The sequence below is a fragment of the Halichoeres trimaculatus genome, unplaced genomic scaffold (assembly GCF_033239565.1).
Source record: "Halichoeres trimaculatus isolate MK-OKI-2021-1 unplaced genomic scaffold, fHalTri1.1 fHalTri1_scaffold_18, whole genome shotgun sequence".
In the NCBI taxonomy this organism is placed as follows: Eukaryota; Metazoa; Chordata; class Actinopteri; order Labriformes; family Labridae; genus Halichoeres; species Halichoeres trimaculatus.
In genome coordinates this window covers 24713169-24725884 of record NW_027437196.1, presented here as the reverse complement: position 1 = coordinate 24725884, position 12716 = coordinate 24713169, and the positions used below count along the sequence as shown (strand labels likewise).

Below are 12716 nucleotides of genomic sequence, written 5' to 3'. Positions count from 1 at the left end.
CCCTTGGAGCATTGCTTGTTTTTGATCGGTGCAACCCAAGAGAAGTTTGTGAAAAGTTAACATCCATGCAGTTGCATCTGCAAAAGTCAGACACCAACATTTTATCCAGTCATCTGTTTCCTGTCTGAAAATCCAAGATGGTGCTGCAGATTTGAATCCAACAAGTTTGCAAAGTTGCATCTAAATGATGAAATTATCCTGCAGCACAAGTTTGATATCTTAAAAATAAATTTGTATTTTAATTAGTTTTGTGACTTTATCACCTCACCAGTGACTTGAAATAAAGAAAACATGTTAAGTTAAAGTGTTAACAGGATTTCTAACCATACACCTCTGGAGAACTAACAGCGTATGCCCTGTTTTTGATGTCAGGACACTACATTTTCTGTCCAGCATTGAGCTTTGACTCACCTGACCTGCTGACTGTAAGTCCTGACTCATCCTCAGATCTTACCGTCTGCTCGAGAAATCAAAGCGGCTGTGTGATGAAGCGATGACGTGTTCTCATCCTGACCTGAAGTTGCACGGATCAGCAGCGAGCACATTGTTGAGTCTGCAACAAAACTCTGCTTCTCATCTGGTGCTTGAAGAAAAATCAGCTTAGCTCATTTCCTTACTTTAACAATCAGGTTCGAGTGTGTCGATTTAGTGTGTGTGTGTGTGTTTTGCAATAATCCTCTTAATCTGGTCAGAGTAAAAGCGTTTCGCCTTCTGTCCAGTGACGTACTGTTTGACTCAACTTTCTGTGTTGTTTTCATGTCCAAACTCACAGCTGGTGACTGTGAACGGATCAGTTCTTTTGCTTTTTTTGGAACAAAACTAGAGTTGGAAAGTGGTTGTAACTCACTGGCTTTATCTGTTGTTTTCCACCACATTATCTGGTCTTGTTTAGCAATTACAAACCAGTTTATTGTCCACTTGAGTGAAGGACTAACTTTCTTTTCACAACACTTGACAGCAGCTCCTTTGAGACAGTCTGTAAACCTTTTATCCCTGAGATCAGTGTACTGTCAAGATGAAACACATTTTATGTGAGGATTCAGCCCATAAACATGTTTAAAGATCAAAAATTGGCTAAGGATGTACCACGTTTGTTTTCACTCAAAGTACATTTTACATTATTTAAACAAATGTTTAACTCCTGTACAATGATTACAGATACTTCTGGATTGCGAAGGTAAGAAAAATCTCAGAAAACAGTCAACAAAAAACACAGTTATTAAACACAGGGTTAGAGCCTGCAGATAAATTGGTTTACCAAGTGTGGGCTACCACTAGCAGAGCTAGCAGCCCCCTCCTTGCAGGTTAACTAACTCTAACAGCTGAAATACACCAGATCCTTCTCCAGTCCGCTCTATCACGGCATTGGATTTCTGTTGCATTCTAGGTTCGTCTAGCTTGGCAGGACATTGGTTGTATGTAGCCACCCTATTTTTGCTGGATGCCAGAGCTGTGTTGCTTAAATTCCATATATGGAAGATTGAGCGGGAACTTGTACAAGAACTAACTGAAAACACCCAGTGACTTTCAAAATAAAACAAACTGTGTCAAAATCAGTTCGTATCTATCTTGACTACAACAACAAACAGACATAATGAGCAGAGCCAGACCAGAAGTCAACAGGTTTGAGGTTACTCAGCCCAACATGACTGAAGAGAGACTTATCAATGGAGTCGAAAGAGCAGGAACTCCTCAGTCTGTGACTCCAGCTGTCCGTCAGTCATGCAGCTTGTTGGACTGAAGTTGCCATCTTTTGCCTGTGCTTATTTTCATCTGTGTGGTAGAGCATAACTGAAGCTATAGCACCAGCTAGTGGTTGGATGGCTTAACTACAGCTCAGACACAACATGTAACCAGTGTTCTCGGCATATAGTGATAAAAATAGGAATAAGTCTTCAACTGGCAAATGATGGTGCTAACTATAGCAGTTGATAACATGTTTTCTGTGAGCAGCACATCCCTGACAAGCACTTGGTTGCTAAATGCCAAAACATAAATGCGAAACATAAATCCTTAAAAACTGAATATTGAGATTTTTTCCACTCTTTTTGGAAACAGGTTTACACAACTGACTAGTAACTAAGAGCTCAAGAGTCAGCAATTAAATTGACTAACATGGCGGTGGTGTATATAGATATATTTTCAAACCCTAAGAAAGCAAGCATTAGCCCCTTTTATAAAGAACGTAGGACTGCTCCTTTAAATTCCCATCCCTTTCTAATCTGTTGTGTTGTTTTAAACACTTAACTCAATTGTTTTTATAGTTATGGAAACATTGTGAAGCCTCAGATGCTTTTGGCAGCAGGCTACGTTGGTGATGTAAGATTTGACACTTATTCTAAGTCATTTTTGGTAAGACCACCGACTGAATGCCTGAAACTTCAATCTCATATCAAAGGCTGTGTGTGTACACGCGCATGTGTGTGTGTGTGTGTGTATGTGTGTGTGTTTATTTGTCTGCCTAATTCAGCCCAGCCCTCACTTTGTGCAACAGAGCCTGCCTTGTTTATTGTTGTATGTTGCTAACAACAGCACCAGATGGAAATGATGATAGCAAACCTCTCTCCTCCAAAGTCATCTCAACAGGTGTAACCTCACTCCTGCTCTAATTTTCCCTCATTTTTACCAAGTTTTCTTTGAGCTACTCAAAGTTTTTTCTTCATCCATCTTTAGCAGCCCTCCTGTCTTTTACCCTGTGGTGACATGTGTGAGTCTGTATTTTTGACTTTCAGCACGCTCCTAAAAAACATCCCACTCTGTAGCTTTTGCCTGCGGTGGCCTGTGAAACCCTGCTGTCAGTGCAGCCTAAAGGCAACAGCGAGGGAGGACCGGGTGTTCAGTAGCAAGAGAAGTAAAACAAAAAAGAAAAAAAAAAGAACTAGAAAATTTTGAAAGCTACTCAGTGATTTATTGAGGATTTATTGAGTCTTTGGCGCTGCTCTTGTTTTCAAAAATCTGACTTTTAGATGTTTTAGGCACAGAGCTTTGGAAACTGAGTTTTTGTATGCAGTGGTGCATTTCCAGGTCTTAGGGTCCTGGGTTCCCCGAGGGGCAGAGCCCGGTGCCTGCTCCAGAAGTTGGTTGAGAGATTGGCGTGGCGCTCTTAAAGTTCTGCATCCACACCTTCGCCACCTGCCAGAGACCTTTACAAAACACCGTTCTGAATGTTTCTGAATGGAGCGTGTGGACACAGGCTGCCTCACACACACACACTGGAAACACTTAAGGCTGTGGATGGAAAGACTCGCACACACTGTAGTTCACAGCCCACAGAAAGTCCACAACACACAAAGAGACACTTTCTTCTGTTGTCGTTGATGTGGCTGGTACTGACCTTCATGCTGCTGCCACCAACTGATCTATACGCCTAACACCGCAGCAGTAAAAACTAACCTAATATATTTTGGGGGGACATAAAACACACTTAGAGACAGTGTAATGTTCCTGTAATTACAGAGCTGTGATTATGGAGGATGGTGCTTATTTTTAATCAGGAACAATCTGCTCCTGAGCATCGGCTAAAATAAAGAGAGGAGCTGGAGAGGAGGGCTAAACAGAGAATAGGAGACGAGGACAAGATGGATAACATCACAGGCTTTGACATAATAAAAGAAGACAAAGCACACTCTCAGACTTCATTAAAACATGGAGGAGAAACATTTGTCTTGGCTGGCCGGCTGAACAATGCTTACTCTCCAGTACCTGGATCAGAAAACGTGAAGGCAAATTGCAGCGAGGAGAGAACAAGTGGAGGACAGAGGCTCAGGGACTTAAGGAATATCAATAGAGGGAAAAGAGCTCCGCTGATAAAGCACGATAAAGGCCGGGAGAGAGATAGGACAGCAGGGAGTTGTGGTCAGACGAGAATGTGAGGATTTAATTGCTTCGCTTTGACGCACTCAAACCTAAGATCTCTTTCTGTGGTTTGTACGTCTGGGTTATCATGTCCTCATCTCCTTCTCACACGTGCACTCGCATTCCTCCCTCTTTCTGTCAGGAACCATCAACGGTAGAAAACTGTGCATAGTGAAGTCTGTCTCTCTCTGTGGAATATACCTATTACAGAGCGAATGGAAAACTACAGGAAATTTCATAATCAGGCCATTATTAGCCCGAGGCCTTGCAAACTCGGCACGGGTCAGACTAAAGGGGAACATTTTTGGAAAACAAGGGAGGAACAAAGTAATACATTGGGGATAATTAGGTGCTTATTGCAGCTTGAACACTGGATCCAGGTCTTTGGAAACTGAACGGAGGGCTTAGGCGAGGGTAGAGGTGACAAAGCAGAATGGTAAAAACCTTTTGTCTCTTTTCCCCAACACCCAGAGGAGCTTGGCTGTCTGTCTCTGCGGCTGTCTGCAACAATGCAAAAAAACCTGAACACAATGTCCTCGTGCAACCTTTTCCAGTCCCTTCTTACAATCACGGCAGTGAAACTCAAGCGAAAATGACGGGTGCAGATTTTCATTAGCAGCAGGGAACCGTCAGAAACGCCTGTCGACGGGTGTGTTGCGGTGACGGTGGCGCAAGGGACGGCTCGTTAAAACAGCAGCTCAGGTTTTCACATTTGCTTTACTGGAAAATGTGGCGCAGGGAGGTGTGCAGGGGACGCGCTGTTCCTGGGTGCTGTTTGTGGTGTGACATCTGCAAGACTGAAGGAAGAAAGTCAGAGCAGGAAAATGAGAAAAAGGCCCAAGTGACATCTTCAGGCTTCAGTGACGATACACAGACAATTGTACTTGACTCTTAAACTGATGATTCATTAAGTCTGATTAAAAACTGTTCCTTTGTAAACCCATGGAGAAAGTGAGCACACTATAAGAGCTTAAAGAGATGAGTGAAGAAAAAAGTATCTTAATCACCATAGTCCTTATAATTGCATGTGTTCAATCACATCCTTAAAAATATATGTTAACAAATAATGACACATTATGTTGGCCCTTTAAAATAAACTAAATTTTCAATATCTCACAGCTTTTAACAGGAGTGACGTTACTTTTGTTGCATTGATCACACATTGATCTGCATAAAAACTGAAATACATGCAAACTTTGTGCCTCCATCAACACAGCTGCTTCGTGATCATAAAATAACTATTTAAATGTAACTTTTTTGTGCAACTTATGCAGCTTCCACAGCTTCTTTCTGGTTTATAATCCTTCAAAATAAAAGCATTTATGGAGCGCAGATGGCCTGGCGGTTTGGGTAGCGCTCCATGAGGTTCGCCCTCATGCGGGCAGCCCGGGGTTCGAATCCAGCCTGTGGCCTCTTTCCTACATGACATTTCCCACTCTCACCCTGTTTCCAGCTCCATCTACTGTCCTCTCTACTATCTGATTAAAGGCCACAAAACGCCCCCAAAATAGGTTTTCAAAAATAAATTAATGAAAGCATTTACCATTGAACTATAACTTGCAGGAAACAATGAACTTCAGTCCAAAAGACACTATCAAAGTAAAACCAACAACAATAACAAACTGTTAGGGTTCTTTAAAGAATAAATAAAGGCTGGCACACATTCAAGATTCTTTAAAACTTCACACATTTAGAGGACAGATCGCACAAGATCTCTCTTCTGATCTTACAGTGTGTGGTGTGCACTCTCCAAACAAACATGATGAACAGGAAAAAGCAATGATGGCTGTTTTTGGCTTCTAGAACTTTGAAAAAAAAACACAAAGAAAGAAAAACAGTGAATGAAAAAGTCATGGAGTTGGAAGGGATATGGGCTGTATGCGAGTTAGTGGTGAGTAAAGTTGTCACAAGTATTACAGAATGATTTCTTACTTCCTCTTCGGTCAGTCAGCTGCGTCAGCTCGCGCCTGATTGGCTTTGCTCCAGCACACGTGACATTACTCGCTGTACCTGCTCGACTCCTCTCAGAGCGCCCCACACACTACAGGTATTTTAGTCGCAAATATTAAACATGTTCATTATCAATGATCTCTCCTCCGGAGGTCTTCTGAGCAGCTCCGACCAGAAAAAAATCACTCTCAACACACCTCACACTACAGGAAAATCACACTCAATGACATTTGCAAAGATCAGACAATCAGGCCTTTGCTTCCTTTGATCATGAGGAGGAGATCGGGACAGAAATTTGCCTGATTATCCTGTAGTGTGTACCCACATTAAGGGTTTTACTCTGATTGCTACTGGTGATCGGCCCTTACGTTGTATGCGTTCTTCTTGCACTACTATCACTCATTTGCACATTGCAGTTTTTTGCACTACTTGGTCGTAATTTTCCATTTTTGGTTTGAGCTCTGGACATTTGTTAGTAATTGTGTGTATGGGGTTTCTTATATTGTGTTTTTTTGTTTGTTATGTCTGAGTACTAGATTTTAAAATGGCTCTTAATCTTGTCTTTTGTGTTTTCCCACATTCACGAGACAAAAATAAGATTATGATTCTGAGAAACATTCTCAAAACGGTCATTTGTGTGGAATAAAGAGGATTCAGAGTGCTGATATTTGTCTTACAATGTTGTGGGTGAATCTTAAAAGTTGTGCAAAAAACAAAAGCCCAACTGTTGGAGCAAGGCCCCAGTGGACACTCAAGGAACTGCAATTTTCTTTTTGGCTTCACTTTTCAGCCCCAGAGGTTGCAGATTGATTTGTGCGTTAACTTCCCATTTGTGATCTTATACCATCCGTAATAATGAGTGATCGTGTGTAAACACTGAAGTAAGTAAAGAAACTTTGGGAGCCTGTGGTGCCTTAATTCAGCTGAAGCCCCTGCCCTCTAATTTTCTGTTCACATCCCTGCTCCCAAATGGAAATTTCTGGAGCGTGCACCTTCCCTTGAGGATTCTTAAATCAGCCAATCATCTGTACCTGAACTTCTCAAAAGCTCAGAGGGCCTTAGCTGTTTGTTTAGCCAACTTAAAAGAAGGCCTGGAGGCTGCACAAATCCAGACGCTCTGCTCTCTTTTAATGCCTCATGAACCGCCAAGCCTGTGTCATCACATCCACTGCCAGGCGAGGCCTACCTGGATCTGAACTCTGAACAGAAGACAGGTTCCTCTGCAGTAAACACACCGTTTGCCCTGAAGAGAAGTTTGCTTTCATTGTTTAATGACTCTGCTATTCCTCACTAATGTTTAACACATGACACAGATATCGCTCTGCGTTCAGGAGCACCAAAGATTGAGCAGACATTCATCTTTCTCTCAATGACTCACTGACTGCCCTCACATTCCCCCTCAAACCTTTTACGCTCAGTCATTTTCAATCTGATTTCCTCAGACAAGTCAATTACACCAGCCTGGGCCCATTTTTTTCTCTCTTTCAATTTTTTTTTTTTTTACAAAATATTAGCTAATGGAGTTTATGAGTCATAAGAAACATCTTTCAACCCAATCCTATTAGTCACCTTGTGTTTTGACGGCTTCTTGCAAAAATGTCCTTTCTGTCCAGCATCTGAGTGAGGAGAGAAAACAGAGCAGTGCACATACTGTACAAACCTCTAACACACACACACACAGATCTCCTGAGCCTGTACGTTCATTTATATTACAGTAATACTAATTGACTGTTGAGGATTAACCTTTTTTCTCCTTCTGTGCTTTCAGAAACCACAGAGCACGGATCCAGTAAATGTGACAAGTAAGCGACCTTCTCTTACCAGATTACATCCTCCGTTTGATTCATCACACGCTGAACCTGACCTCTAACTTCCCTGCTCTCTGTTTTGTGTTCCCCTCCGCATGTTTGCGCATTTGGCTGATCGTCAGCAGCAGCGGTGGCGTCGGTGCTGCGCAGAAAGAGAAGGTGAAGGGCAAAGACGAGACGTACTGGAGGGAGATCAACGCCGCCATGGCCTTGACCAACTTGGCGCAGGGGAAGGACAGCGCTTCTGGGACCACCAGCTGCATCATCCAGAAGTCCTCTCATATAGCAGAGATCAAGACTGTTAAAGTGCCTCTGGTGCAGAAATATTAGCCGCTGACGTCGTTCTCACATCTCTCTATGCAAAACCAGCAAACATTCCTGTTCCAGCGAAGTCGCTGGAGTCCAAATAAACTCCCTGATTCGAGAAGAAGGAGGTTGAAGAAGGAAGTGTGGAACAATAAGTGTACTCTTATTCTTTCTGGTGTCCAAAAAATGCAAAAAGAGGCCTTGAACACATTTTATTCGTGGCATGGTGTGTGACGGACGGGAGACGATCATGCAGTATTTCCTAAAACAAGACACTTTTGTAATGTTAACTTATTTTTGTGATTATTTTTTATTTCTTCTTTTCTATGTAACAAAGTTTGTATTTTGCCAAAGTGCCTTTGTTATTTCCAGATGAACATGCTGACTGTGGTCCATGCAGACTTTCAGATGCTGATGTGCCTCTCTTGCTAAGTTTAGAGTCGTGATTCAGGATTCATTTTGTGAATGGGACTCCTCCTCAGACTCGGCCTGTGCCTTCATGACTGAATGAGCTCACCGCCCGCTGAAGTGATGAACTCAAGCAGCACACTCACAGAAACACACCCTGCAGTATTTCCCTGAAGATGCCGTGCTTGTTTTGACTGGAGTGTTCATTTTGACGGTCGAACCGAACACTGTTTTGTCTCAGTCGGCCTCTCGCTGCTGGCAGGGCAACAATGACTGCTGCAGATAAGTTAGCAACAATGGATAAGCAGCCAGCGTTCTCCACCTTGTTCACATCTCAGCCTTGGATTTCATCAATCAGCGAAGGATTTCTGTCTTATCTGGGTGTTTAAGTTGCTGAAACGTGCACAAACGCTCAGCTGGACCCGGTGAAGTCACGCTCACTCACGCCGACGTAGATCTGTTTTAAACTTCAGTACAGTATCTGCTCTAACAGAATGCCATGACCTAAAAGGGATGTTTTTTGCTTTGCATTATCAGTGTTTTTTTTTTCTGTGGACATTTGTTGCCTTCTCACATGTTTGTGTTCAGAACAAGATAGTCAGGAGTGAAGGAGAGAAGAAAAAGCCACCATCAGCTCCCCCCGCTGTTTGATCCTCAGCCCTCTCAGCTGTTTAGCATTACATTCAAATTGCTGTTTACAAGAAGCCAGGGGAGAGACTTAAACGTTTGACTTTCTCCTTTTTTTTTTTCTTGGTTTGTCTTCAAAAATACATTCCAGTATTATCTACGTGTCGGCCAAGCAAGTGTTCAGAGTATTTGTTACTGTCAGTCTGTATATGTGTGGTCGTTTTCTTTTTAATCAGACCTTTTGTACTTTGCTTCCTCTCAACCGTGCAGCATTAAGAGCTTCTTTCGTCATCGGTGGAAAGAATCTGTACTTTTGTACGGTGCATATGTTTAAAACGTTTGTAGCAAAGGAAGCCAGGTTCACAGACCAGGGGGAAATGAAGTTGGACTTATGGGAGAAACTGAAGTTGGCACTTTGTGCTGACTTTTTAATTTTATGTATATCTTCAAGGTACTGTGTGTGTGTCAAAATGTACACTTCTTCATAAAATGTGCAGTATTTTTTTTGTTTTGTTTTCAGACAACCCAGACTGTGCTTCTGGTCAAAGACTTTTAAGAAGATACACAGAGACTTTTTTTTAAAACCCTTTATGTGTCTTGAATGTGCGAACAGTTTGAAAAACGGTGCACTTATGGTTTTTAGTTTCCAATTGGAAAACAGCCTCCATTGAAAACTTGTGGAGAGAAGTAACAGAAATGAAGGACAGCCCTATATTGTTCCTGCTAGCGTGCCTATGGATGTATAATGAAATCAATCGCACTAGCCAATCCCCAGGCACTATTTGCTTATGCAGCGGGGGTTTTGGGCTCCCACATGTGTTTTTTATACACCTGATCCAGGCAGGGTAGCTGCAGGGTAGTGCCGGGCCGGCTGCCTTGTGTTTCTAATCGCACCTCTGAACCTCTGGACCACTCGTGACTCTCACACCTCACACGATACCAGCGCTGGGAAGAGAAGGAGGGATGGAGGGAGGCTTCAGAGACGACAGAGCGGCCTTTGTTGTTTCTACCTGCAGACACTCCCCAACAACGACACCACGAGTCCTAACAAAGAGGTTCTTACAGCCCAGACTTTGGTACTGTACACACCTTTCTCACAAATCATGCTGACAAATGGGAAGTCACGGTATGTAATAAAGCCTATAAATTATTATTACAGACTTTGTAAAAACAAAGAAAGTTTGTTTTTTTATTGTTAAGTTATATAAATTGAGATTTTTCTTTTTGTTTGTTTTGATAGAGACTGGATTTACAATCCAATGACCAAATGCATATCTCTTTGTTGCTCTCATGTAAAATTTCTTTTATAAAAACAGATGTTTCATGGTCAAAGCAAAAAAAATAAACCTCTGAATGAAATGAAAGGAGAGTGTGTTCATTTCATTTATAAGAGAGGACTTGTAAAGGAGGTAGAAAAAGCTTTTGTAAATGACAGAGGTGGTATAGTGCTTTTTCACATTTTACAAACAGATATTACACTGAGCAGTCTGGTCAATGCTGACGATGGTCAAAGTTTAAATCTGTGAGGTAAACGCCTGTTGGAGTAATCACACAGTAACCAAGACAGACGCTGCTCAGTCTGTGCCATCACTGATTGGCGACTGTAACAATCACCAAACAGAAACGTCCTCTTTCCTTGTCCTGGTCAGACTCCATGTTTTTTAGCTTTGTTTTGTAGCATGGAAACAAAGGAGGAGGCTTCTGGAAAGCTGGCCGATTGGAAGAAACCAGTCAGAGGCTTTAAGAGACAGACAGTAACATGATGAGTTTCAGACAGAAATTTTAAAACGAATTAGTTCAAGCTAAATTAAAATAAAATTGACGTTCCTTTTGGAGTCACTTCAGGCTGATTAGGTGATAACAAGGGTAAGAAATACACACCATGGCTTTGAGCGGTTAGCTAGAGCCAACCAATAGATCTGTGGGCAAAGAGTGGAATCCCTCACAGCTTTAAGTCCAACATCAACACCCTGTGAGTCTGGAACATATTGCAAATCATTGCCCCCTGTTGTCCAAAGATGCTAAACGGTGTACCCCTGAGTGAACAGGGTGTAACCAGCACTTAACTCTTAGCTTTCATGTGGTCTACTGTATACCCAGGAAAAGTTTTGGTTCACCTGTTCCAGGTAGATCTGCGTTTCTACTGGTGTTGTAAAATAAAGTTACACAGAGGCAGGAAAAATAAACCAGTTTTCTTTTGATTTTCTTGTGGTTAACATTATTTTTATGTCAAAATAACATCACAATGCAGATTTATTGAAGCAAAAACGACAACTTGACAGGCCTGGAAATATGTGAAGAAAGAGGGAACATTTGTGATACATTTGAAGCAAGCGGCAACCTCCTCTCTAAGAATAAAAAAATCTGCTGTTTCTCGAGTGTCTGCTTGAGGTACTGCTCTGGAGGTACCAGAAGTCTCATACACACCAAGCCAAAAAAGCCATTTTCATGGCAGAAATTAACCTATTTACAGCCTGATTTAAAATACGTCTCCTATCTGAATTACTTATTTAATGGCGCACACTGGGTGGAGGATGAATTTTTTTTCTAAGTCAGAGGATTCTAAGATTGCAAGCTCGCCCATTTAGAGGCACAGCTCAGACTACGTGACTGACGGGTGCCCTATAGCTGTACTCAAAGCCTGTGCTACTTCCAATATGGCCGCGATAGCCGAACTGCTTCAAAAATCCGTTGCAGAAACAGACAGGTGACATCGAGGAGACTACGTCCATTAATTATACAGACTTTAGCCGTGTTTCCACCAAGCAGTCTGCTTTGGTCCGGTCTCGGCACAGTGCACATTTTGTGGCGTTTCCACTGACTTATCCTTGGACAGATCCCCAAATAATTGAAACAAGCCGTCCCACTTTTTGGGACCATTTCGTATGGGTGCCAGACTGAACTGATCCGCTCTCGGAAGGTGGAGCTACAACACTGCAGACCATTGGTTGGTCAAAAGAATCATCACTTACCGTGCAACAGCGGCTGCATTTCTCCTGGTGGCACACAGCCTCCTCGGGTACAAAGCTTGATTGCACTTTGTATCAAAGAGCTACATGCCGATCATAGAGGACAAAATGCTGCATGTCTTCCATCTATGCTCTTTGTTTACTGTGTCAAGTTTTTCTTCTTCATTGGATTTATCAGCAGGGTACACTGTGTGGCGCTGCTTTGGCATTACACTACATGCAGCTGTCAGCATCCAGCTTATACGCCACTTACCATGAGGGGGCATGGTTGGCTGTGGAAATGCAAACAAGATCAAGCTTAACCGGGCCGACCCATTCCAAACAGTACTGATCTGAACCGGACTGCTTGGTGGAAACGGGGCTTATCATTCAAGGACTCTGGAAAACCAAACTGCTGGTCGGTGGCTTGGTGCCTGACAGATTTGCTGTTCAATCTGCACTTGCATGAGGATATTTCAGCCTAGATAGAGCTGAGATTTCATTGTGAAGGTACTGTCATGCCGGCCACACTGTTTCCTGCTGATCTGATGGATTCCAAAGACGAGCCAAAACACTTTGCTAAAAAAAATCCAGAGCACTGAACACAGATTTTTATGTTTCCTATTGTAAGAGCTTTCTAAAAAAGTTTCTTTTTAGCTGCGTAATGCATCACCTGGTTGTGTTGAGAAGTGTGAGAGGAATACATTTACGTTTTTTTCAATCCTACTGAAACAAAGGAGAAGAAGCTAAAGATGCAAAGCTGTGCAGATCTGAGCAGTAAGTGCTTTTCTCCAAGTGCAACTTCAAAGACTAA

At 42.4% G+C, this 12716-nt stretch overlaps 1 protein-coding gene across 2 annotated transcripts in view; it reads left to right on the top strand.

Moving 5' to 3' along the window:
- Positions 1–10295, top strand: part of mkxa (mohawk homeobox a) — a 39210-nt gene extending 28915 nt beyond the window's left edge. The window contains exons 6-7 of one of the 2 annotated variants that reach the window (XM_074693579.1): positions 7574–7607; positions 7739–10295. In XM_074693579.1, the coding sequence (XP_074549680.1) occupies positions 7574–7607; positions 7739–7943 (239 nt within the window). In that variant the 3' untranslated portion in view covers positions 7944–10295. Of the gene's footprint in view, positions 1–7573; positions 7608–7735 lie in introns of both variants that reach the window. The other variant, XM_074693578.1, reaches the window with a different exon arrangement.
- Positions 10296–12716: the final 2421 nt, after the last annotated feature.